Raw genomic sequence first — 23,801 nt, 5'->3', positions numbered from 1 at the left:
TTCGAAGTTCACGCATACAATTTCTTCTCCATGGCCCGGTTGCACAAAAGCCGGTTAAATTTTAATCGTTATTAATTTCACGAGAACCAATCGGAGAAGCCCTTTTTCGAAAAAAATCCTCCGATTTTAATCACGATTAAGATTTCTTCTCTATGGCCCGGTTGCACAAAATCGGGTTAAATTTTAATCGTTATTAATTCCACGAGAACCAATCAGAGAAGCCCTTTTTCGAAAAAAATCCTTCTCTGATTGGTTCTCTTGAAATTAAAACGATTAAAATTTAACTGGCTTTTCTGCAACAGGCACTATGTCTTTTGAAAGTCATGAGATTTTTTGCGGAGAGGTCGATACCCAGAACTGTGTGGGAATAATGGCACAGATGATGGTAGTAGAATGGACCTACATTTTTAGGTTAGTTCCGAATCAGATTGAATGGAGCTTGACACTTGACAAACATCATCTGTTCAATCAATTCATAGGACGGCAAAGAATTGTAGGCCTACGTTCAAAAATCTATAATTATGCAGTTTCATACCATTTCTTTTTTCCCATTCTTGTTCAAAGTTTATGAATTATAACACCAATAATAGATTATTTTAGCATAGGAGTTTTAGCAAAAATTTCAAGTTGATTCATCAATATAATGTATAATAAATTTATGGTAAACTAGCATTTTTTGAGTTTTCAAAGATGTATGTATTATCGTTGAATAATTATGTAGGTTTGTTTTTTTTGTAGTTTTTGACCTTTTTGTTTGTTTACAATTTCATACTTCATTCTTGTTGATTCGGAATAAGATTTGTCTTTTTGTCTCTCACCCAAGCAGGTTCTGTAACCTCTGGGTCATTATCCACAAAGTGTTAATTATCGAAATTATTACACTGTAGACTAAGATTCATTCCAGCATTTTCAAGTGAGTGTTGGAATGTATAAGCTTATGCTATGGTTAGATTGAATGAATGTAATAATTTCTAATGAATGTATTATGTCTTATGATGAATAATAAACTTGATTTGATAGATTTGAATATTATATAACTTGTGACAATTTAGAGGTGCGAACAAACTTACTCGTCACAAACACGCACATTTTACTGTTAATCAGCTTATTATATCTCTATTTGTACAAAAAAAGTAAGATACACACATAATAAACATAGCTTTTCATCAGATAATGAAAATCGAAATGCCCGTGTTCGTGGCGCAGAAGTCTGTATGCACTTTGGCATGAAGGTCGATCGCGACCGCGACTTACAATGAAAGCTGGATATCAACCACACCGTTCTGTTCGTATCTTTACCCCTCTATCCCCTTTATTTGTACCCCTTTTAGTGAGCTTTTTCGACAGGACTTCACTGAATGACAAATTATATCGAATATCAAAAAAATAATAAATCTGGTATGGTACGCTCACACAACTTTCCTTGCCCATTGAACTGTAAGCCTCATTCTTAAACGAGAATAATTTAGGGGAATAACTTAATGACGATTGGCGGCAACATATTTGAAACTACGATCAGACTACTGTATATGTGTATATATAATTGTACTTTTTCCTTTGTGTAAATTGTAAAATTCGATGATTTTTCAAAAGTCGTCAAAACAGCAGTTCTACAGATGAAATATTCGACTATGTGTTCTTTTTATAAAACTGCTCTACCTACCTACTTCATGCATAAGAAGGAGTTCACAAAGTCCATTTCTCAAGGATGGGGTGGACCCCATTAGTTTCCCAGAAAAAAGACTCATGCCAGTTGATAGAGCTGATAAATAACTATACAGGGTATGAATTTGAAATAAATCGGTCAAGTCATTTTTGAGAAAATCGTGAAAAACATGGTTTTTTAGTAATTATTTGCCATTTTTCTCAAGAATATTACGGAGCTTCTGCAATTTTCCCAGAAATGAGACTCAAGTCAGTTGATAGGGCTTATGGATAGTAATCTATACATGGTAAAAATTTGAAGAAAATCGTTAGAGCCGTTTTCGAGAAAAACATGGTTTTTTTAGTAATTATCCGCCATTTTTTCCGCTATCTTGAATTGAATTTTATTGAATTTCTTACTGTCGGATCCTCATGGTATAAGGACCTTAAGTTTAAAATTTCAAGTCAATCGGTTAATCAGGAATGGAGTTATCGTGTTCACAGGCATACACACACACAGAGACCAACACCCAAAAATCATGTTCTTGGACTCAGGGGACCTTGAAATGTATAGAAAACTTGAAATTGGGGTACCTTAATTTTTCTTTGAAAGCAATACTTTCCTTACCTATGGTAATAGGGCAAGGAAAGTAAAAACGCTTAGGAAGAGGACGAAGCGATTTTGTCTATAGAAACCTTGTCTCAACAGTTTTATGACTGTGTGTGAAGGCTAATACATCCAGCATGCACTCATGAAGCTGTCGAGCTGCATGCTTCGGAATAGCTACACAATAATTGTAAATATTTATTGAATTATATCATATTAAATTAATAAAAAGATGTGATTAGAAGTATTCGGAGGGACTTCAATGCTCATAGCGCCGCCGTAAGAAAAAATTGTGTTTCCACTGTTTTGACAATTTTGACCCAGAAGCGAAAACCTTCACTCAATTTTGTTTCACTAATCGTTTACTAGGCATGATTACAATTTACAATCGACATGACATCTTGACGTCTTCTTCGTGGGTAGTCAGAAAGAGAGATGGATGTATTCATGGTTTCAAGCTGTTTGTGTGTATCCCATCTAATAACACTTGTAAATTCACAAATAGAAATTTCTTAGCCGTGAGAGTATATACTCTGGCGTCTCTAAATCTAGGTAGAAACGACTGCGCCCCAACTTTACCTTTCTAGGTTTAGATTCGATTTTAGCTAGCTAGTCAGCTAATGTGATAGCATATCTAGAATCTGGAAACTTGTACAAATCGAGACTTAGTCAGCCGGCTTTGTGGGCCGGCCTAAAAAAAATATTACCATAGAGAAGATAGCGTAAGTACGTATCAGTTGTCTCTGATATTAGTCACCGAGAGTATGAAATATGAGTTACCGGTTTAGTTTGTTAGCATATATTATGCTTTTTCCATTCTGTCAAATGGTATGAGATTGTGGGGTAGAGATTATTGGAAGATATAAAGATTACATGCAATTCAGATCACAGTTCTGAAATACTGTTCAGTTGTTGATAACCGATGATTCAACAATTACGTTCATTGGCTGACTCTTCCCCTCTCCCAAGTGTTAAAAGTAGGAGTGACAACTCTCGGCCAATCACAGCACAGTACACCGTTCCAGCCAGACAGCCAATCAGAGCGTCGAGTTTTCTGTGAGGAAGCCATTTCGAGTAATGTGAAGCTGTAATTTTATATCAATACTAGCCGTCAGGCTCGCTTCGCTCGCCATATCAGTCTATCCGTCTGGACCCCCGACAGAATCGTCCAAAAAGTAGATCAGCAGGCTCGCTTCGCACGCCTGCATTTTTCATTTGAGCATGCTTCATTCCATCAGAAAGTCAAAGTAATGAGAAAACGCAGAAAAGCTGAGAAAAACGATAATTTTGGGCGTATCTTTCATGAAATATAAAAGTCACCTCATCACAAAATTTTTAGACCCTAGCTAAACCTTGTACCACATTTGGAAATTTCCTGTCTATTATTTGATGAAATAGGTAACTGAGAAAACGCAAAAACGCTAATTTTGGATGTATCTTTGACGTTATTTCAAATTCCTTCTAACACAAAATTATTACACCCCAGCTGAGCTTCTGTAGTAAATTTGAACATTTTCTGTTCATTTGTTCTTGATAAATCTGAGAAAAAGAAAAAAAAACGCTGGAAAAACGCTACTTATGGGCGTATCATTGACGTTATTGCAAATTCCTTCTAACACAACATTATTACACCCTAGCTGAGTTCTGTACTAAATTTGAACATTTTCTGTTCATTTGTTCTCGATAAAGCTGAGAAAACGCTGGAAAAACGCAGATTTTGGGCATATCTTTAGAATTTTTTTTCAAATCCGTTCTTAGTGCGCCTCTAAAGGGCCAACCGAACATACCTACCAAATTTGAACGTTTTTGGTCCAGTAGATTTTTAGTTCTGCGAGTGAGTGAGTCAGTCAGTCAGTGAGCGGTTGCACAAAAGCCGGTTAAATTTTAACCGTGATTAATTCCACGAGAATCAATCAGAGAAAAGGCCCTCTCTGATTGGTTCTCGTGAAATTAATCACGGTTAAAATTTAACCGGCTTTTGTGCAACCGGGCCTATGAATATTAATCAATATGGAATAGTTTCCAAATCTTCATATAGCTACTACATCTTTTCGCGTGAAAGATCGTCGGAAAATATATAAAATGCACGAAAATCGACGGGAAAAAATCAGCCTGGGCATCATTCAAAAGCACTTTTTCCAGAAGAGACGGTTTGTTCCAGCAAACGACCGTGTTAATGAGGTAACGCTTCGCGATAGTGTGCCGTTAGCCAGTGCTCTCTGGGATAGCAGCATCTCGACTCCACGACCAACGTAGACTTCCCTCCACTAACCACAGTTTAAAAAGAGTTTTCGTAAACAATTCCTCGATTTACAGCCCCTAGCCATTAAAGTTCCACCAATATCGAGTATTTAATTCGACAAATCCACATTGGTAGGCTATATTTTTGTGTGTTTGAACACATTTTCATTTTCATTGAAAATTTATCGAATGCACGAAAATAGTTTAAAAGAGCTTTCGTAGACAATTATTCAATTTACAGCCCCTAGCCAATAAACTTCCATCAATATCAAGTACAGTCTCCAATTAGACAAATTCATATTGGTTAGCTACATTTTTGTGTGTGTTTGAACACATTATCTTTTAAAATGCACGAAATAGTTCAAAAGTGCTTTCTTAAACAATAAATTCCTCGATTTACAGCCTCTAGCTAACATGTTTCAATGGAATCCAAGTTTTGTTTTAATTGAAACGCATTTCAATGCCCACCAGGATAGCCGAGATGACTAAAGCGTTGCACCCTTCAGTCTGCTAGCGCTACCTGGTCGTGGGTTCGAATCCCGCCGGTAGGCATAAACGTTTCAGATCACTAATCTCAAGAATAATTCAATATAATAATGAATTTCAAGTTGTGATCATATTGATCAATTAATCATACAATAATAATGATAAAAATCATTATGATCAATCATTAATTGATCATAATGACCATCATCCAATCAAATCACCTTGAACTTTATATAACCCTCGTGCAAGCAGCAATCTCATATGGGCATCATCCGGAATGCAACAAAATGAAACTTGGTGTGCACTAATTGAGATAATCTTATTATTAACTGGTTCCACTGAAGCCGAATTTGAAGTTTCATCGTGATGCATCTTATATCATGTTTATTGAATGAAAAAGACTAAGAAATTGTCAAAAACCACTGATTTATTGATAATTAGAAAGACCGGTTTCGGTTATTACACCATTGTCAATCTCTGATAAACTAAAACTAAATACAAGAGCAGCAGAATTTATACTAGTAGGCGAGTACTGCTATTGGTCGAGGGCATGAACGCCTGCCATTGGCCTAGCTAGACAGTCTCCTCCCCCTCAACGGTGTGTCAAAATGGCGGCTTAAGCAACAGAATCGCCATGATAATAAAATTTACTTTTAGTACAAATAAGAACCAAGAAAACAAATGTTAAAGATAATAAAACAAATATGTAAATGGAAAAAATATTGACTAATGTATGCTTACATGTTTATGATAAAACTAAATTCGTAGTGTTGTACTGGTTGAAAGAATCTGGTCATTTAACTATACTGGGGATTTTCCTTAATTACTCTTGTTATTTCTAAAGCCTCTAGAATATTCAAAGATCTGCCTTTGTTATTAACATGCAGAAACTCAACATTCTCCTTAACTGTGAACTTGTGATTATTTGTTATCAAATGTTCTGCAAATTTAGATTCCCCATTTTGTTTATTCCAATCTCTGATGTGTTCTTTAATTCTACTTTTGAAACTTCTACCAGTCTGACCCACGTAACAAGCATTACAATCATCACATTTAAGTTTGTACACCCCGCTTTTATCCCAAATATCAATTTTGTCTTTACTCCAGCTAAAGACTTATATCATGTTTCTCTGGTGTGCATCGGCCTAATACCCAATTGAATGAATATGATGTAAATATGATCACAACTTATGATCAATTGTGATCATAATCATAGCCACAATTATTAATCATAATGATTAATTGATCAATATGATCAATAAGATGTGAATATGATCACAACTTGAAATTCATAATTATATTGATTTATTCTTGAGATTAGTGAGCTGGCTGACTGGCTCTAGCTCTCATTTTCGCAAATTGTAAACTTCGGTGCCAATGTACAAGAAATTTGAAGCCAGCCAACGTTTTACTCAACAGATTCATTTCAATTCGCTAATGAAAAAGCGGAATAAAGTGGAATATGGAGATACAAATTCAAAGTCACTCTTGATCCGATAAATAGTCGTTGAGTGAGTTAATTTCCGTTGGAAAAACAATGCAAGATTACTTTGTTATATAGCTTTTATTTGTAGACTTATTACATATTTACATAAATATATGAGGGTAATATTTTTGTTTTATATTCTGTTATTAACCGTAAAAATTCAAAATTCTTAGTTTTCGTTGTGTATGAGTGAAAATGGACTAAATTTTAGAAAAGTGAAATCATAACCCTAATCATAAATCATTTCGGACTTTCAAAATGTTATCTAAATTTGGGAGAGAAATAGTACAAGGAGTATCCTTAGTTTTTCTCTCCCAATGAGTGCTCCTTTGTAAAGCTTATAAATAAATAAATAAATAAAATAAATTAAATTTACATCGTATGAACAGACTCAGAGAAGCCTGCCTCAACCGTAGTTCTAATCGTTTCAGATATAGAGAGGTTTTCAGGCAAAGAACTCTGTACCGTTGATCGGAGAAGAATATTGAAAATCAGTTCTTTCTACCTGCGCCGACAAGTACATCGAACTGATTGTGTGAAACATCCGGCGAACTTGTACCGAATAATTTACAGTTTAAGATCAATCATTGGGTTTTTCAAATATTCGAATAGAGAGCTTCGTTTTTTTGTAGTTAGTACTTTGTACTTAGTCTTACTTACTTCACTGGATACTTGTAAGTTTGTAAGTAATGCGTGAGATTAGTAATCTTGATTCAGTTCTTATCTTCGCAAATTTAAAACCTTGGCGCAACTTTCAATCGATCAACCAATAATTTTAAATATTCGACTAGAGAGCTTCGTTTCTTTGTAGTTATAACTTTGTACTTATATAGACTTACTTCACTGGATACTTGTAAGTTTGTAAGTAATGCGTGAGATTAGTTATCTGGCTTTAGTTCTTATCTTCGCAAGTTTAAAACTTTGGTGCAACTTTCAATCGATCAACCAATAATTTTAAATATTCGACTAGAGAGCTTCGTTTCTTTGTAGTTAGTACTTTGTACTTAGTCTTACTTACTTCACTGAATACTTGTAAGTAATGCGTGAGATTAGTTATCTGGCATCAGTTCTTAGCTTCGCAAATTTGAAACTTTGGTGCAATCGATCAACCAATAATTTAATTCAATTCAACACAATATACACGAAAGAAATCAAAATATAAAAAATCACAATCGAAAATAAATTTCTAATAAAAATACAAAAACTTCAGAGGCTTGAAGAGGCTTCATGGAGACGAAATTTTAAGCCAGCCTCTATAACAAAGCTGTAAGTTATTCTAGTAAGTTACACACATTCTGTATTAACCTTATACGGTAATTATTCCAGCACATGCTGTATTGCTCCTTACAGTCTAATGATATCAGTGCGATCGTCCCGTCTTGTCAACTCTCAATCTCATTGACTTCTCAATTTTTTCAAAAGATGAAAAGTTGAAAATATCCGTTCGAAGTAGCTTTTGTGTGCTATACAAGTGTACTGCACCAGTCAGTCAAATCTGCTCAATGAAAACGTTCCTTTAGTGGCCCTATCTTTTGAATCTACAAGTTCCTTGCTATCGATACGACAGAAATAAAACCACTAATTATTCACTTTTTGTGTAGTTGAGAAGTTGCTATTGTGATCTATTCTAATAGATTAGATATTTCTAAGTATCAATAAATGTGTGGTTTTTTACAATTTCTTAGTCTTTTTCATTCAATTCTAATTATTCTACTGATCGTGAATTCTAGAATAAAATGAATTTCTTTCAGAATAATTGTGAAGGTGATATTGTGGTATCTATCCAATATCTCTAGTCTTTTCATCCAATAAATTGCATTAAAATATTCGTAAGGCTTTTAGTGGCGGGGAGCTCCTGACGGAAGATACACCTCGCCTGAATATATAATTCAAGCCGTCAGTGAGCCTTACGACTGTCATACTTCAGCCGGGACCGACAGTTTTACGTGTTTAAATTGCATTCAAACATGAACGAGAGACATGCACTGAATTTTTACTGACGAAACCTATCCTTATACTAAAAACAGGTTTATACCAATTCCTGTTGCATTCACATGTATTCTGTGTAGGAAATATTCGTCGAGAACACTACTTATTTCTTGTTTCCAAATATGAAGCATGAACCAAGTTGTATTATGTGCTATAAGCTTATTATTATTATTAAATACCAGTCATCAGGCTCGCTTCGCTCGCCATATCCGTCTAGCCAGGGGGTTCCGCCCCCTGGACCCCCGACTGAATCGTCCAAAAATGAGATCAGAACCGAGAAAACGCAAAAAACCGCTAATCTTTGGCGTTATTTCAAATTCCTTCTAACACAACATTATTACACCCCAGCTGAGCTTCTGTAGTAAATTTGAACATTTTCTCTTCATTTGTTCTCGATAAAGCTGAGAAAGCGCAAAAAACCGCTGGAAAAACGCAGATTTTGGGCGTATCTTTGGCGTTATTTCAAATTCCTTCTAACACAATATTATTACACCCTAGCTTAGCTTCTGTACTAAATTTGAACAATTTCTGTTCATTTGTTCTCGATAAATCTGATAAAAAGCAAAAAAACGCTGGGAAAACGCTAACTTTGGGCGTATCTTTGGAAATTTTTCCAAATCTCACCTTAGTGCGCCTCTAATCGGCCAACTGAACATACCTACCAAATTTGAACGTTTTTGGTCCGGTAGATTTTTATTTCTGCGAGTGAGTGAGTCAGTCAGTCAGTGAGTGAGTGCCATTTCGCTTTTATATATACAGATGAACATGACAACATGAGACTTGGAAATTTAACTTTTCAATTATAGAGCCTACTACCTTCAATTTTTAAACCGCCGTTATCATAATATTTTTAAATAATCGTGTAATACTAATTGTAGCCACTGAAATCCTATATTGAATCAATTTGCGTGCGCCAAAACAATTATATTCACTGCATATGTGCAGGAATGGGTGATTTTTTTTCAAATAACCTATTATATCTAGTTATGAACAATTAATACAAGAAAATCATTAACTGCGCTAATATTCTAAGTGATCAACGCCTCTGTGTTGAAGAACAATGTCCAGCCACCTGTTGGAGACACCTGATTCTGCCTACGAAAAGCCTTCTTCTATTATGTTGGATGTCGGAACCCTTGAGTTACAAACGTTATTGGTCACTAAGGCTCTATAGTGAGGTCCACGTTATAATGGCAGTGATTGATTGATTAGCCATGGTATTGCTAACCTTGTCTATCATTCAACAAAGCGGATAGCGCTATCTCTTTCTCGCTTTGCTCTGTTGTCAGATCTCCTTTTAACAATGTAGAATTTATAATTAATCAACAAAATATTTCATCTTACTATGAAATTATTGAAAAATATTATTCCTTGCTTATTAAAATGTAATTGATTATTGAATGAAAAAGACTGAGAAATTGTCAAAAAACCACTGATTTAGTGATAATTAGAAAGACCGGTTTCGGTTATTACACCATTGACAATGGTGCAATCATTGGTTTTTTGACAATTTCTCAGTCTTTTTCATTCAATAATCAATTATTTTTTATTAAGCAAGAAAGAATATTTTTCAATGGTGTAATAACCGAAACCGGTCTTTCTAATTATCAATAAATCAGTGGTTTTTTGACAATTTCTCAGTCTTCTTCATTCAATATGAATAATTACCACAATATCAACTTCTCAACTACACAAAAAGTATAATTGATTATTTTAAACGAGAATGAACAGTTAATATTGCATCAATAAACCTGTCTGTATAAACTACCGTCTATAGAAAGCATTGACAAGACAGAGGATCGGCAACGTTGTTCTCCTATCTCCCTGCTATTATAACGTGGACATCACTATAGCCTCGCTAATGTGGTTATTGTTCCTTGTAATAGTATTGATGAACAAGTGTCCAAAGCTGTACTGCTTTTCATCGTTTCCAAAGTGGAAGAAAATGCTACTTTGGTGATCAAAGAATCGACACAATTTTGAAAGTTGGATATGATTATAGCATAGATGGGAATTTCCTTGGAGAATTAATGAATGAGCGACTCAAAAAAAAGTTTCTAGTAAGCTTAAAATACAAGGACAAGATCATGTCAAATCAATTTTGACTCAAAGCTCTCTAACTATTGTATTCTTCGTGACATGAAACTGTATAATAGCAAATGATAATAGATTATTAGAACCTATTTCATAGGTTATTCAAGTAAGAGTACTTGAAATTTTTGTTGTTTTTTTTTGTGAAGGTGATGTTTTTGGGGATATTCATATTGAATGGAAATCACTAATTCATTGAAACAATAATGAAATACTGGTTTCAGTTGTTTCAACATTATCAATCACTAGTAAACTGGGGATCGGTTTCACTAGTAATCGGTTTCACTTCACTAGTAATCTATATGGGCGAAGCTCAAATTTTTGGGAGATTCAAATAAGATACCCGAGCATATAATAGAAAAAAATCATAAGTTCAAGGGTGAAGAAAATGTTCAATTTCTACATGTCTATGGCAAAGCAGACAGTTGAACATATCAGAAACAATGTAAATAACTAGGATAATAAAAAAAGATTCCATGTCTAGCTAAAGGTGCGTACAGATATACGCGCCGCGAACATGAGCAATTCACTTTTAATCAGCTGATGCCAAGCTTTTTATATCTGTATCTTACCGTTTCTGTAGAAATACAGATATAGTCAGCTGATTAAAAGTGAATTGCTCATGTTCGCGGCGCGTATATCTGTACGCACCTTTAGATGAACATACTTATTTTTGACTAGTACAACACCTCTAACTTTGTCTTATATTTAGTAGTAGTTTAGTTCGCCCATCTTGTTACTCCACTTTTAAATTTGAATTTGGCTTATCCATACATATCAATAATTTTTCTACCTTTGTTTTTATTGATGTTGTTTTTGTATTTTTGTCTTTACTGATTCTCAAATTTTATATTCTTCTATTCCTTCTCATATAAACCATTAGGTTTTGTCATTACTAAGTTTCTCTCCCATAGTAGTTGTCGTTGAAAGGTTCTGATGACCTTTTATTTGGAGAACTTGAGCGTGTATTGTCTCAGCCAATGACAGTAGAGGTTAACTTTCATTTGACAACAGCTAATGGCCAATCAAAGAGCTTCACCCATACCGTATATGCTACTGCTCAACGTTTAAGTTTTCAGTTAATAAGATATTGATTATTATCATTATTATAGATTGATTGATTGATTATTAGAAATCTTTGTTACAAATGAAACGAGTATATCATATTCTATTGTTCAATAGTTAAGATTTTAGTTCATTAGGGATTGCTTATCCTATTATATTAAACGAGCAATTTCTGTAAATCTGTTTATATTTTTATATCTGGTTATTTATGTTCAACGGATCTCGAAAACGGCTCTAACGATTTTCACGAAATTTGGAACATAGTAGGTTTATGATATAAAAATTCGATTGCACTAGGTCTCATCCCTGGGAAAACTCGCTGAAGGACATGGAAAGGATTCATCCTTGGAAAAACAGATGATAATTTCGTCGTCTGTCGATAACAGAAGATGCGTATGTATGTGTCTGTGTGGGAGATCAGCTGTGTAATCAATTAGCTTACCGTATCTCGCGAGAAATCTAGAAATTTTAATTGTCTCGATCAAAATAATCTGATTTGTTGACATGAGATGGTATATCATAATATTCAAACTTAATCATTATTTAACAGTTCTAAGTGATTAGTGAGTGTTATTTTGTTATTCAATTTGGTTCGTAAATAATCTAAATTAGAACTATTTTGTTTTTAAATGTTTGGACCGAAAATTGAACCTGAATTCAAGTGTATGGAACATAATCTACTTTCTGGAATATTTATAGTGTATAAATCAAAATTTGGGGAAGAAACAGTTTTGGGCTGTGCCTGTTAGTCCTTCCCCAATCATTTTGAAGAATTATTGTGTTCTGTTTATCAATGGTTTATAAATAAATAACGAGCGAAGCTCGGTGCCCCGATATTTATTATAATAGATTGATTGATTAATCGAGATTAGTGTAACAAACAAAACTAGTATCTCATATTGTTTTAATAAAACAGTGGTTTGACAATATCAAGTCGTTTCCATTCAATTAAAGATTTTTTTATCCAACAGGCAATTTGAAATTGTTTTATCTAGCAGATACCCGTGCCTCGCAAGAGTCCAATTGAAAATTTTACAGACTGAAAACTTGACCTACTAAAATCTTGAAGAATTCAAAATAGGCCTATAACCATCCTCAAGGAATTAAGAATCTATTTGCAAAAACTCAAGTAAATCAGTCCAGTAGTTCAGACGTGATAATGCATTCGTGAATTTCCTAACGCGTACGTGTGTATAAGTTAATACACCTTTCCTAAGGCAACCCTTTCCTTCATTATATTATTGATAATATTCAAGTTCAATGAATTTCCTGGAGGGGCTCAGTTCGTCAAGTTCTCAGTTCATCAAGCACCTATTACGACCTTAGACCAGTTATAGAATAGACACGCTTGGAATTCTAGCCTCTGAAGCCAACATCTACTGCCAAATCCACCCATCTTGACGTCACAACCAAGCTAACAACAATGCATTGTTTAACAACAATGTAAGTTAAACACCACAAACACTTACACAACAAACTCAAAAAAGTTTTCTATAATTTCTTTACGATGCGTGACGTCACTGTTGTGACGTCAAGATGGGTGGATTTGGCAGTAGATGTTGGTTGGCTTCATCGACTTTCAGTATGAATATACAATGAGCCGTTGTCTATTCTATAACTGGTCTAAGATTTCGACCAAGTCTTGAGATACTGAACAAATGGGAACTTGAGCCATGTAGTTCGTCAAGCTTCACTGCATCAAGTTTTCGTTGCAGGCTGATATATGGTCAGCTACACCGTTGTACACTGGCATAGAGAAAAGATAGGAAGATATCCCATGATATAGGTTGTTTACATTTGGCATTTCTAGCAGATTATTTTGTCAACTCAAGCTGATTACTGTCGACTACTGTTTATTTTAATACTGTATTTGGTATTCAAGAGCTGCACAGTATTAGATTAGATGAGATTAGATTTCTTAATTTATGTATGTTACAATATTTACTGGCTTATACACTAATCTACATTGAATGACGATAATGCTTGTTATTCAACGAATTTTACAAAGTTTAAATTAATCAATGAGAATAAAGATTGGATTCAATTGGAATAACGATAATATAATAATGTGATGTAACTTCATAAATCGGCGGTGTTTCATCAAATAATTGTTGTTTCTCTTGGGATATAAAATAAATCCTAGAAGAAGAATAGATATAAAAGGATATAAAATATCCTTCCCATTAACACACGACCGGGTGATGAGAGACTACCAGCGTCACATAGCTTCACGAAAAACAACTACTTGGACTATAAACTTATGAAATTTGTGAAATCAGTGAAATTTGGTGCATCACGCCTTATACCATGGGATATCTCAACCATGTGATAACGATTGCAGTATTTGACGTTGATCACCTTGTCAATCATGTAGGCTCCAATGTGGATATTCTCTAATCTTGAACTAAAGTGGTGAATAAAATTGTTATAAAATCGTTCTAAATATTGTCTTTTCAACAAGAAAATGTACGTAATTAATACGAGCATGCATTACTGTTTCAGTAGCCTATAACATATGATTTCAATAACAAATCTTCATCCGTTATTTTATGACTATTATAATATTATAGTAACTTGCAACCCTTGTAACTCTCTCCTATGTTCATTGAGTGTGCTGGATATTTCTCATAGAATAAGTCACGTGTTTATTACTTAACAATATTCCATCAACCTTATTGATAGCAAAGGATATCCACAACAATATCACGTCAATGTCAAAATGGTTTAAGAGCTGGAAAAAATCATAATGCTGATCCAATTATTTTTAAGAATAATTATTGAGAATCTATCCAGCCGCTATTCTCCCTCCCAGTGTATATAATAAATTTTCAAGATCAATTAAATATTTGTTATTGAACCTCTCTGAATTTACACTTCGTATTCGAAAAAACAAGTTTGTATCTAATAAATAGGTAAACTTCTATTAGTTTTGGAGTGATTACTTGTTAGTTGATAATTGGAATAACTGTATTCATATAGAATCAATCGCTATCATTTGGATTTTTGTTGTGTTTTTAATTATCTTTCTTGAGCGGCAAATCTTGATTTGAGTGCTGAAACATTTATTGACGGTTTCCAAGGTTTATATGTCTCACGAATTTCTTGTGATTTAGTTTATTGACCGAGCGAAGTGAGGTCTAAGATTCAAGTCTTAATGTTTAAATGTTTAAATGTTTATATGTTTTATATGTTGCGCATTTTCGGCGAGACGCGGTAATAGATTTTTATGAAATTTGACAGGTATGTTCTTTTCAAATTGCGCGTCGACGTATATACAAGGTTTTTGGAAATTTTGCATTTCAAGGATAATAATAGGAGCCTCCTTCATGAGCCAATATTAGAGTAAAAATCAGACTATAGTATTATTCTTCATAAATCAGCTGACGAGAGGATTATAAATCGCATGCCATAACGCATGCAATTCAATATCTCAATGTAACTTGGTAAAAACTTAGCAGCTGTGTAGACTATAAATTGCATGCCTCATTGAATGCAATTTTATGCACTATTAAAATAGGATGCAGAGAACTTATAACAGCTTGTCTGGGCGCCTAGATGTATTCTGGTTTTCTCGTGTTAAATTCCGGAAAACGTTATATGATAATTAAATCTTGTGTAAGCATGATCTGATCAAAAAAATAGTTGGTGTATCAGTGTGGATGTGCATATGGTTTGGGACGTCGTTCAGTTATAAATGTCATTTATTCTATTGATAACATTTTTGTTCATTATTATTGTTATTATATTCTTTAATTTTTATAAGTTTTGGAATTTTGAATTCTCAATTTGTTTTATTTTTACTTTTTTCATAAGTATTTGAAATCATTGTATTTTTCATTTTTGAATTAGGCGGTATTTTTGTTGTTTGTATTATTTATTATTACATAAGTACGTATTATTTTCTTTTATCATTATTTCATTGTTAAGGAGACATATTTGGGGAAACCCGTTGTCTCCATTGTGAATAAATAAATGAACTATTGATTGCGTGCAATAGCGCATGCAATTAATAACTAAAATAACATAGTATTGTCTCTCGAACTTTCTTGAAAGAGGAGGCTGCGGTTTATAACTGCGCGAGGTCTACTGTTCACAGAGCTACTAGTTATAAGAGAAATTCCATTACAAGGGAAATGGATTATGTGAACAAAGTCTTCAATACACTTCTGCTTAGGACGAAAGATCAATTATAATTTTCAATGTCAATTCAATAGTGAGATGTTGATTTGAGCAATAAAAGTTTTGTCTGCTAACTTTTGAGTGATCATTCAAATCCTCTGTACTCTTGAGGAAAATTCTCTCTGCAATCTCTGAAGGGTAAAATTGTAGGGAACAGCTCTATATTTTCAGCCTTTCTGATAAACCTTCTGGTTAGATTTCATGGCTGATTATTTTAAATTAGATAAACAAAGTCTCGAACTGCAGTTTCCGTAACAATTTTCATTTTAAGTCATTTTTCTGCAGTCGAGTTTCTTATATACCGTGAATAAACATTAGTGTGAAGCTTAATAACGTAATAGTTCATAATAAGATATAACTGAAGCATATCTTTCTCAAGATATAGCTAGAAATAGATTCTATTAAAGGTCTTTTCGACAATCTGATACTATAAAATTTAGCCAAGACATTGATCTAGTTTTTTGAACTAACTGGGAGATGAAGTTACAATCTAAACACCGGGATATTACCATAATATTATTATGAAACTGAACACTGAAATTGATGCATTATTTTGCACTAATTTTGTGACTAATAGGAGTTATCACTCAAACCTATTATCCAACACAGCTGTGCTTCTAGTGGAGAAGATTGTTTTAATTTTCGGAACAAAATATTTCAAATTAATATTTATTTTACAGTTTTGAGTAGGCCTACTAAGTAGAAGAAATTTTGCTAACAATTCGGATCTTAATCTTTCTAAATTCAAAATTAATAATTGTTTTTATTAATAATTAATACAAAATTTTAATAAAAGTGTTATAAAATTTTAATAAAATTATTAATACAAAATTAATAAAAGTGTTTGTGTTTTGTTTCAATGTGGAAATTAGTGAAGAATTGGAAAGTCGCACATAACCTTTATTTGGACAATTTATTTTATGAAATTGGGATGAAAAGAAGTTTTGGACTGTAGTCTGTTTCTTTGTCCTTAAGTTGATTACAAATGATAAATAAATAATTAAACACTTTTATTCCGAAATGCTTGAATTATAGCAGTAGTTGAATGCGAAATAAGATGTTTCATTCTGAATTGTCACTTTTCTAAATTATTTTAACAAACAATCCCAGAAAGATTTTGTTGACACTTTCAATTCACAAATAAATTACTTCACGAACTAATATCAGGATATTACTGGATTTAATTTTTTTGCAGAGCAAGACACTGTTTATTGGAAAATAAAGATTTTCATATCCAATAGAAGATTGATTTATTTTCATACGATCAGTTATTGGTTGAATGTTACACCAATATTAAGAAACGACGCACACTTTTTCTGATTTATAGGGTGGAATCACTAGAAAATACACCTGATCTGTAATGAAAGTTTCACACAAAAATAGTTTTTATCATTTTCATTGAGGACAATCTAATTAATTTACTCGTGCATTGTTTTGATTTTTATACGTATTTCTCCAAAATGATGTATATTATTCATTCATAAGTTAATCATGTGATCGAGTATAAATTCACAATAAATCCCATCAAGTGTATGATTATAATGACAAATCCCGAGATAACATGAGATCAAATTTCCCGTCTTAACTCATCGTTATCAGATAGGCGTGAACTGAAAATTGATCCATTTAGTATCATAAATCTATCATTTAACTCCTGTTTGCAGACAAGAATTTTCTTGAGCAACCAGTATTGTTCTATTCGAAGACCTTTTATATAATCTGTCACGTAATTTGTTATCTATATTTATAAAAACTAAAAATCAAAGCACACATATTATTTTTTTTTATTATTCGCAACATTTTTCGGCTTTAAAGCCATTCTCAAGTGAATGTTTTGAATGTTATTGTTTTTGTTATGTATATCAGGGATGATAATATCATGATAATTATCATTATTCAATGATAATACCATTGAATAAAACTTCATTGGATGTGATTTAGATTATCTGTGATAACCCCAGACAAACTTGGACTATATAGTGATTTATAGGGCTACGTTTCTTATTTGAACTCATGTTTATGATTCAATGTTTTCAATGTTTATGATTAGATATAAATTTATTAATTTATGAAAAATTCACGTTATCATCATTAATTGTATTGACACTTCACACCCATTATAATATTCAATCATAATTAAATCAAGCCCATTTTAATTTAACAATAATCTAATATTCAATCTTCCAATATTATACAGTACATTAAATTTACACCATTTTTGTTTAAATTTGTTTCCACGTGAAAACCCAGAGTCTAGAATACAACAAAGTTATTATAGAGTTATACATTTAAAAATTTGATTAGTGCTCGAGACTAGTTATGTTTATGTGAAAAATATAAAGAGGGTACCAGTGATTTCTATAATTATTATTATAGAGTGTCTCGTGATGGAAAACAACATTAATTAATATTTTATCACTGAATCAATATATCTTTCAATTCACTAATTATTTAATTTTTCATTCAACTGTCAATATACATTAAATTTACTCCCATTAATATTTTAACTTTGTTTCCACGTGAAAATGCAGAGTCTAGACTACAAAAAAGTTATTATGAAGTGTTTCGTAATGGAAAATAACATCTGATTCAACTGATTCAAGATATCTCTTGATTTATTAATTACCTAATTTCTCATTTACCCATCAATATACATTAAATTTACACCCATTAATATTTTATCTTTGTTTCCACGTGAAAATACAGAGTCTAGACTACAAAAAAGTTATTATGAAGTGTTTTGTCATGGAAAATACATCTGATTCAACTGATTCAAAATATCTCTTGATTTATTAATTACCCAATTTTTCAGTTACCCATCAATATACATTAAATTTACTCCCATTAATATTTTAACTTTGTTTCCACGTGAAAATACAGAGTCTAGACTACAAAGAAGTTATTATGAAGTGTTTCGTCATGGAAAATAACATCAATTAATATTTTATCACTGATTCAAGATATCTTTTAATTTATTAGTTACTTAATTTTTTATTTACCCATCAATATACATTAAATTTACACCCATTAATATTTTAACTTTGTTTCCACGTGAAATTGCAGAGTCTAGACTATAAAGAAGTTATTATGAAGTGTTTCGTCATGGAAAATAACATCAATTAATATTTTATCACTGATTCAAGATATCTTTTAATTTATTAATTACCTAATTTTCCATTCACCCATCTATATACATTAAATTTACTCCCATTAATATTTTATCTTTGTTTCCACGTAAAAATACAGAGTCTAGACTACAAAGAAGTTATTATGAAGTGTTTTGTCATGGAAAATAACATCTGATTCAACTGATTCAAAATATCTCTTGATTTATTAATTACCCAATTTTTCAGTTACCCATCAATATACATTAAATTTATACCCATTCATATTTTAACTTTGTTTGCACGTGAAAATACAGAGTCTAGACTACAAAGAAGTTATTATGAAGTGTTTCGTCATGGAAAATAACATCAATTAATATTTTATCACTGATTCAAGATATCTTTTAATTTATTAATCACTCAATTTTTTATTTACCCTCTATATACATTAAATTTACTACCATTAATATTTTAACTTTGTTTCCACGTGAAATTGCAGAGTCTAGACTATAAAGAAGTTATTATGAAGTGTTTCGTCATGGAAAATAACATCAATTAATATTTTATCACTGATTCAAGATATCTTTTAATTTATTAATTACCTAATTTTCCATTCACCCATCTATATACATTAAATTTACTCCCATTAATATGTTAACTTTGTTTCCACGTGAAAATACAGAGTCTAGACTACAAAGAAGTTATTATGAAGTGTTTTGTCATGGAAAATAACATCTGATTCAACTGATTCAAGATATCTCTTGATTTATTAATTACCTAATTTTTCATTTACCCATCAATATACATTAAATTTATACCCATTAATATTTTAACTTTGTTTCCACGTGAAAATACAGAGTCTAGACTACAAAGAAGTTATTATGAAGTGTTTCGTCATGGAAAATAACATAAATTTTATCACTGGTTCATGATATCATGTTGAGTGTTTAATTTGTTCTGATTATATGAGTTTGTATATCGGCGATCTCCACGCAATGTTTGTAGTAGATATGCAGAGACCGCCAGTGTGGATGCGTAGTGATAAGTAGTTGGCTCACCTGGTCTTTATCCAAAAGCACTTTTCCAAATCCATGATCCTGAGGGAACGCGTACGACTACTGATCACAGAAGCTGACACGACGTCTGAATTCGGGAACGGGAGGTTGGGTTTTGGCATCTCCTGCAGAAGCCGAAGATGTTGGTGGTGATATCTGGTGGGGGACCAATCCTCCTCCTCCTCCTCTACCACCACCCGCTCCCCCACAACCTCAACATCTTCCAGAAACGGACCATCTTCAGTCAGTCACTTTCATTTCCTCAACGTACCAGTCGTTGTCTTTCAGTTAGCAATTTGCAACGCGGCATGGGCCCTCTGTACCAACTCTGGGAGATTCTTCTCGGATCCGCGTTGCACGATTCTCTCACTGTCACAATGTGTAATCTCAATTAGCCGGCGAAACGTATCATCTTTGTGATACGCGTCTCTATGGCACCACTCCAATATCATCTCATACGTCGTCGCGTTTGATAACATTATTCAACTCCAGATGTTGTTATCTGGCTGGCGACTGGACTATATAACACAGCATTCAAGAGATATATAATATATACAATATATATTCTCTATGACTATAGTAATGATAAAACTCGTATGGTTCTTATTGGTGGGGAGTCCCTGACGGAAGTATATGACTATAGTGATGGCCACGTTACAATGACAGTATTTGATTAACGCTTGTGTTGCTATCTTTTCTATCATTCGACAAAGCAGATAGCGCTATCCTTTTCTACCTCCACAACGTTGACAGATCGTTCTTCAACAATTTAGAAGTATTATTAATTGAAAAATTAGTTGAAAAAATATCATAGTACCGGTACCCTTTTAAAAACTTTTCATTATAAAATACAAAAACAATTTTGGAAAAAAGTTTTTGAAAGGTTACTATGGTCACTTTTGAACAACTAATTACGACATAGCAGTCAATCTATATATATAAAAGCGAAATGGCACTCTCTCACTGACTGACTGACTGACTCACTCACTCGCAGAACTAAAAATCTACCGGACCAAAAACTTTCAAATTTGGTAGGTATGTTCAGTTGGCCCTTTAAAGGCGCACTAAGAACGGATTTGGAAAAATTTCCAAAGATAGCCTACGCCCAAAATCTGCGTTTTTCCAGCGTTTTTAGCGTTTTCTCAGCTTTATCGAGAACAAATGAACAGAAAATGTTCAGATTTAGTACAGAAGCTCAGCTAGGGTGTAATAATGTTGTGTTAGAAGGAATTTGCAATAACGTCAAAGATACGCCCAAAATTAGCGTTTTTCCAGCGTTTTCTCAGCTTTATCGAGAACAAATGAATAGAAAATGTTCAAATTTAGTACAGAAGCTCAGCTAGGGTGTAATAATGTTGTGTTACAAGGAATTTGAAATAACGCCAAAGATACGCCAAAAATTAGCGTTTTTCCAACGTTTTTCTCAGCTTTTCTGCGTTTTCTCAGTACTTTGACTTTATGATGGAATGAAGCATGCTCAAATGAAAAATGCAGGCGAGCGAAGCGAGCCCGCTGATCTCATTCTTGGACGATCCAGTCGGGGGTCCAGGGGGCGGAGCCCCTGGCTAGACGGATATGGCGAGCGAAGCGAGCCTGACGGCTAGTTATTTATAATTATAGCCCTCAATGGCCTAGTGTCCGAAAGCGCTCCACTAATGTGAGTAGAAACTAATAGCTTTTATTTATAAATAATTGACTGCTATGTCGTAATTAGTTGTTCATAAGTGATTATTTAACAAGCAGTTCGTAATGGAATCAAACATTGAAGAGTTACTATGGTGCTATTTTTCAACTAACAAATCAAGTAGCTCTGGAGAAATAGTTTTTAAGTAATTAAAGAATATTTTAGGTTAATCATGGAAATGTATTATTTCATAATTGAAAAAGATATTTTCTTGAGAACATTATTCAACTCTAGATTTGTTATCTGGCTGGCGACTGGACTATATAGTGAGGTTCACGTTACACTGACAGTATTTGATTAACGTTGGTGTTTCTATCCTTGTCTATCATTCGACAAGCAGATAGCACTATCCGTTTCTACCTTCACAACATTGACAGAACGTACGATTTGATTTGAATAACTAACTCAATCATAAATAAATTTGATTTGAATAACTAACTCAATCATAAATAAATTTGATTTGAATAACCAACTCAATCATGAATAAATTTGATTTGATTTGAATAACTAACTCAATCATCTCTTCACGAATCTGAATTCAATCGATAACAACTCATCGACTCTCGAATGATATCGTTCAACAAGATGGAGTTTATTCGATCAAGCCAATGAGAGCACGTTGTGGGCGTGGCTTGTTCTAGACAATACATTTACTTGCTCGTGATTGGTCGGCGTTGTATGACGCTGTAATAGACATCCACCAATAGAATTGAAGAGTGGCGCTCTCTAATAAGACTGAGCACAATAGATAAGTTTCATAATAAGACTTACCACAATAGTTAGATGAGTTTGTAATCTTCAATCATCGTGATATAATATGAAACGTTAACTTGTATCCCCAAATATTGAAATGCATTGTTGAAATTTCATTTCTAGCTTCTGAATTTATTTCAAAATCAAAAAAAAATATATATATATAACTGATACTTCACCCCCACATGCAAGGCCTCGAGAAGTTTTCTTTTGTTTTCTTTGTACTTATTAATCATTGTGTTAGGGAATATTGATTATTTATTTATTATGCTCTACAAACATCTTTATTTTTTTTTGTTTTCTTTGTACTTATTAATCATTGTGTTAGGGAATATTGATTATTTATTCATTATGCTCTATAAACATCTTTATTTTTCTTTTGTTTTCTTTGTACTTATTAATCATTATGTTAGGGAATATTGATTATTTATTATTATGCTCTATAAACATCTTTATTTTTCTTTTGTTTTCTTTGTACTTATTAATCATTATGTTGGGGAATATTGATTATTAATTATTATTATGCTCTATAAACATCTTTATTGTTGATCTGTTGTTGTCACACATATTTATATTAATGTTCTGTACTTATTGAAAATAAAAATATGATTTGATTAGAAATCAGGGAAAATTTATATATTTTTTATTCAACAAAAACAAAAACACAAAATCATAAAATAATTGGAAATGGAAAATCAGGCATATAGCCCTTACTATCCCATTCCCAAATTTCTGTTGAAAATTAGTCCAAAAGAGGGATTCGTCAGCACTTTCAAACACAGATATTCTTGGTCCTGAAATAATTACAAACAATTTTGAATTTATAATTTACATTTTCTCTATTTTTACATCAACCACGAAGTAAATATACTGTTATGAGTAGCCTATCACAGCTATGAGATCATCACTCCAATAAAATTTCTCTCTTTCTTGTGATCTTTGTACTTCTTTCTCACCTCTTCTTCTTCTTCTTCTTCTTCTTTTCTTCTTCTTCTTCTTCTACTCTTCTTCTTCTTCTTCTCCTCCTCCTTCTCCTCCTCCTCCTTCTTCTTCTTCTTCTTCTTCTTCTTAATTTTCTCTTTCTCCTAAATCTCCTCCTTCAATATCAATTATTACGGTATTGAGCACTCAAGCAACAATAATTATCATTGAAACAACACGACTTGCCTGCATTTGTCGTGATGTCACCAACAATACATGAAATTGATAGGTTTCAGAGAAAATGTTTGCACGTCATTTTATTACGTGAGGAATTACAACATAAATACATATCTCTGGTTTGTTGAGGAATGTGAGGGAATAATGACATTCCGAACAGTTCCTCTTCCCGTCAAGAAGTTGCAATTATTATTCTCTTAGATGTAATGGAGACCAGAAATGATTAGGAAGTGTACTACCATACAGTATTATTGTCATA

The 23,801-nt window shown here is 32.9% G+C and overlaps 1 protein-coding gene across 1 annotated transcript in view; it reads right to left on the bottom strand.

The window, feature by feature from the left end:
* Positions 1-20,183, bottom strand: part of LOC111045067 — a 117,676-nt gene extending 97,493 nt beyond the window's left edge. Inside the window, exon 1 of the mRNA XM_022330374.2 lies at positions 19,951-20,183. Within this exon, the coding sequence (XP_022186066.2) occupies positions 19,951-20,069 (119 nt within the window). The 5' untranslated portion in view covers positions 20,070-20,183. The remainder of the gene's footprint in view (positions 1-19,950) is intronic.
* Positions 20,184-23,801: the final 3,618 nt, after the last annotated feature.

This window comes from Nilaparvata lugens, chromosome X (assembly GCF_014356525.2).
Source record: "Nilaparvata lugens isolate BPH chromosome X, ASM1435652v1, whole genome shotgun sequence".
Classification (NCBI taxonomy): Eukaryota; Metazoa; Arthropoda; class Insecta; order Hemiptera; family Delphacidae; genus Nilaparvata; species Nilaparvata lugens.
Note: the sequence above shows the minus strand (reverse complement) of the source record. Positions and strands in the feature narration are given on the sequence as shown.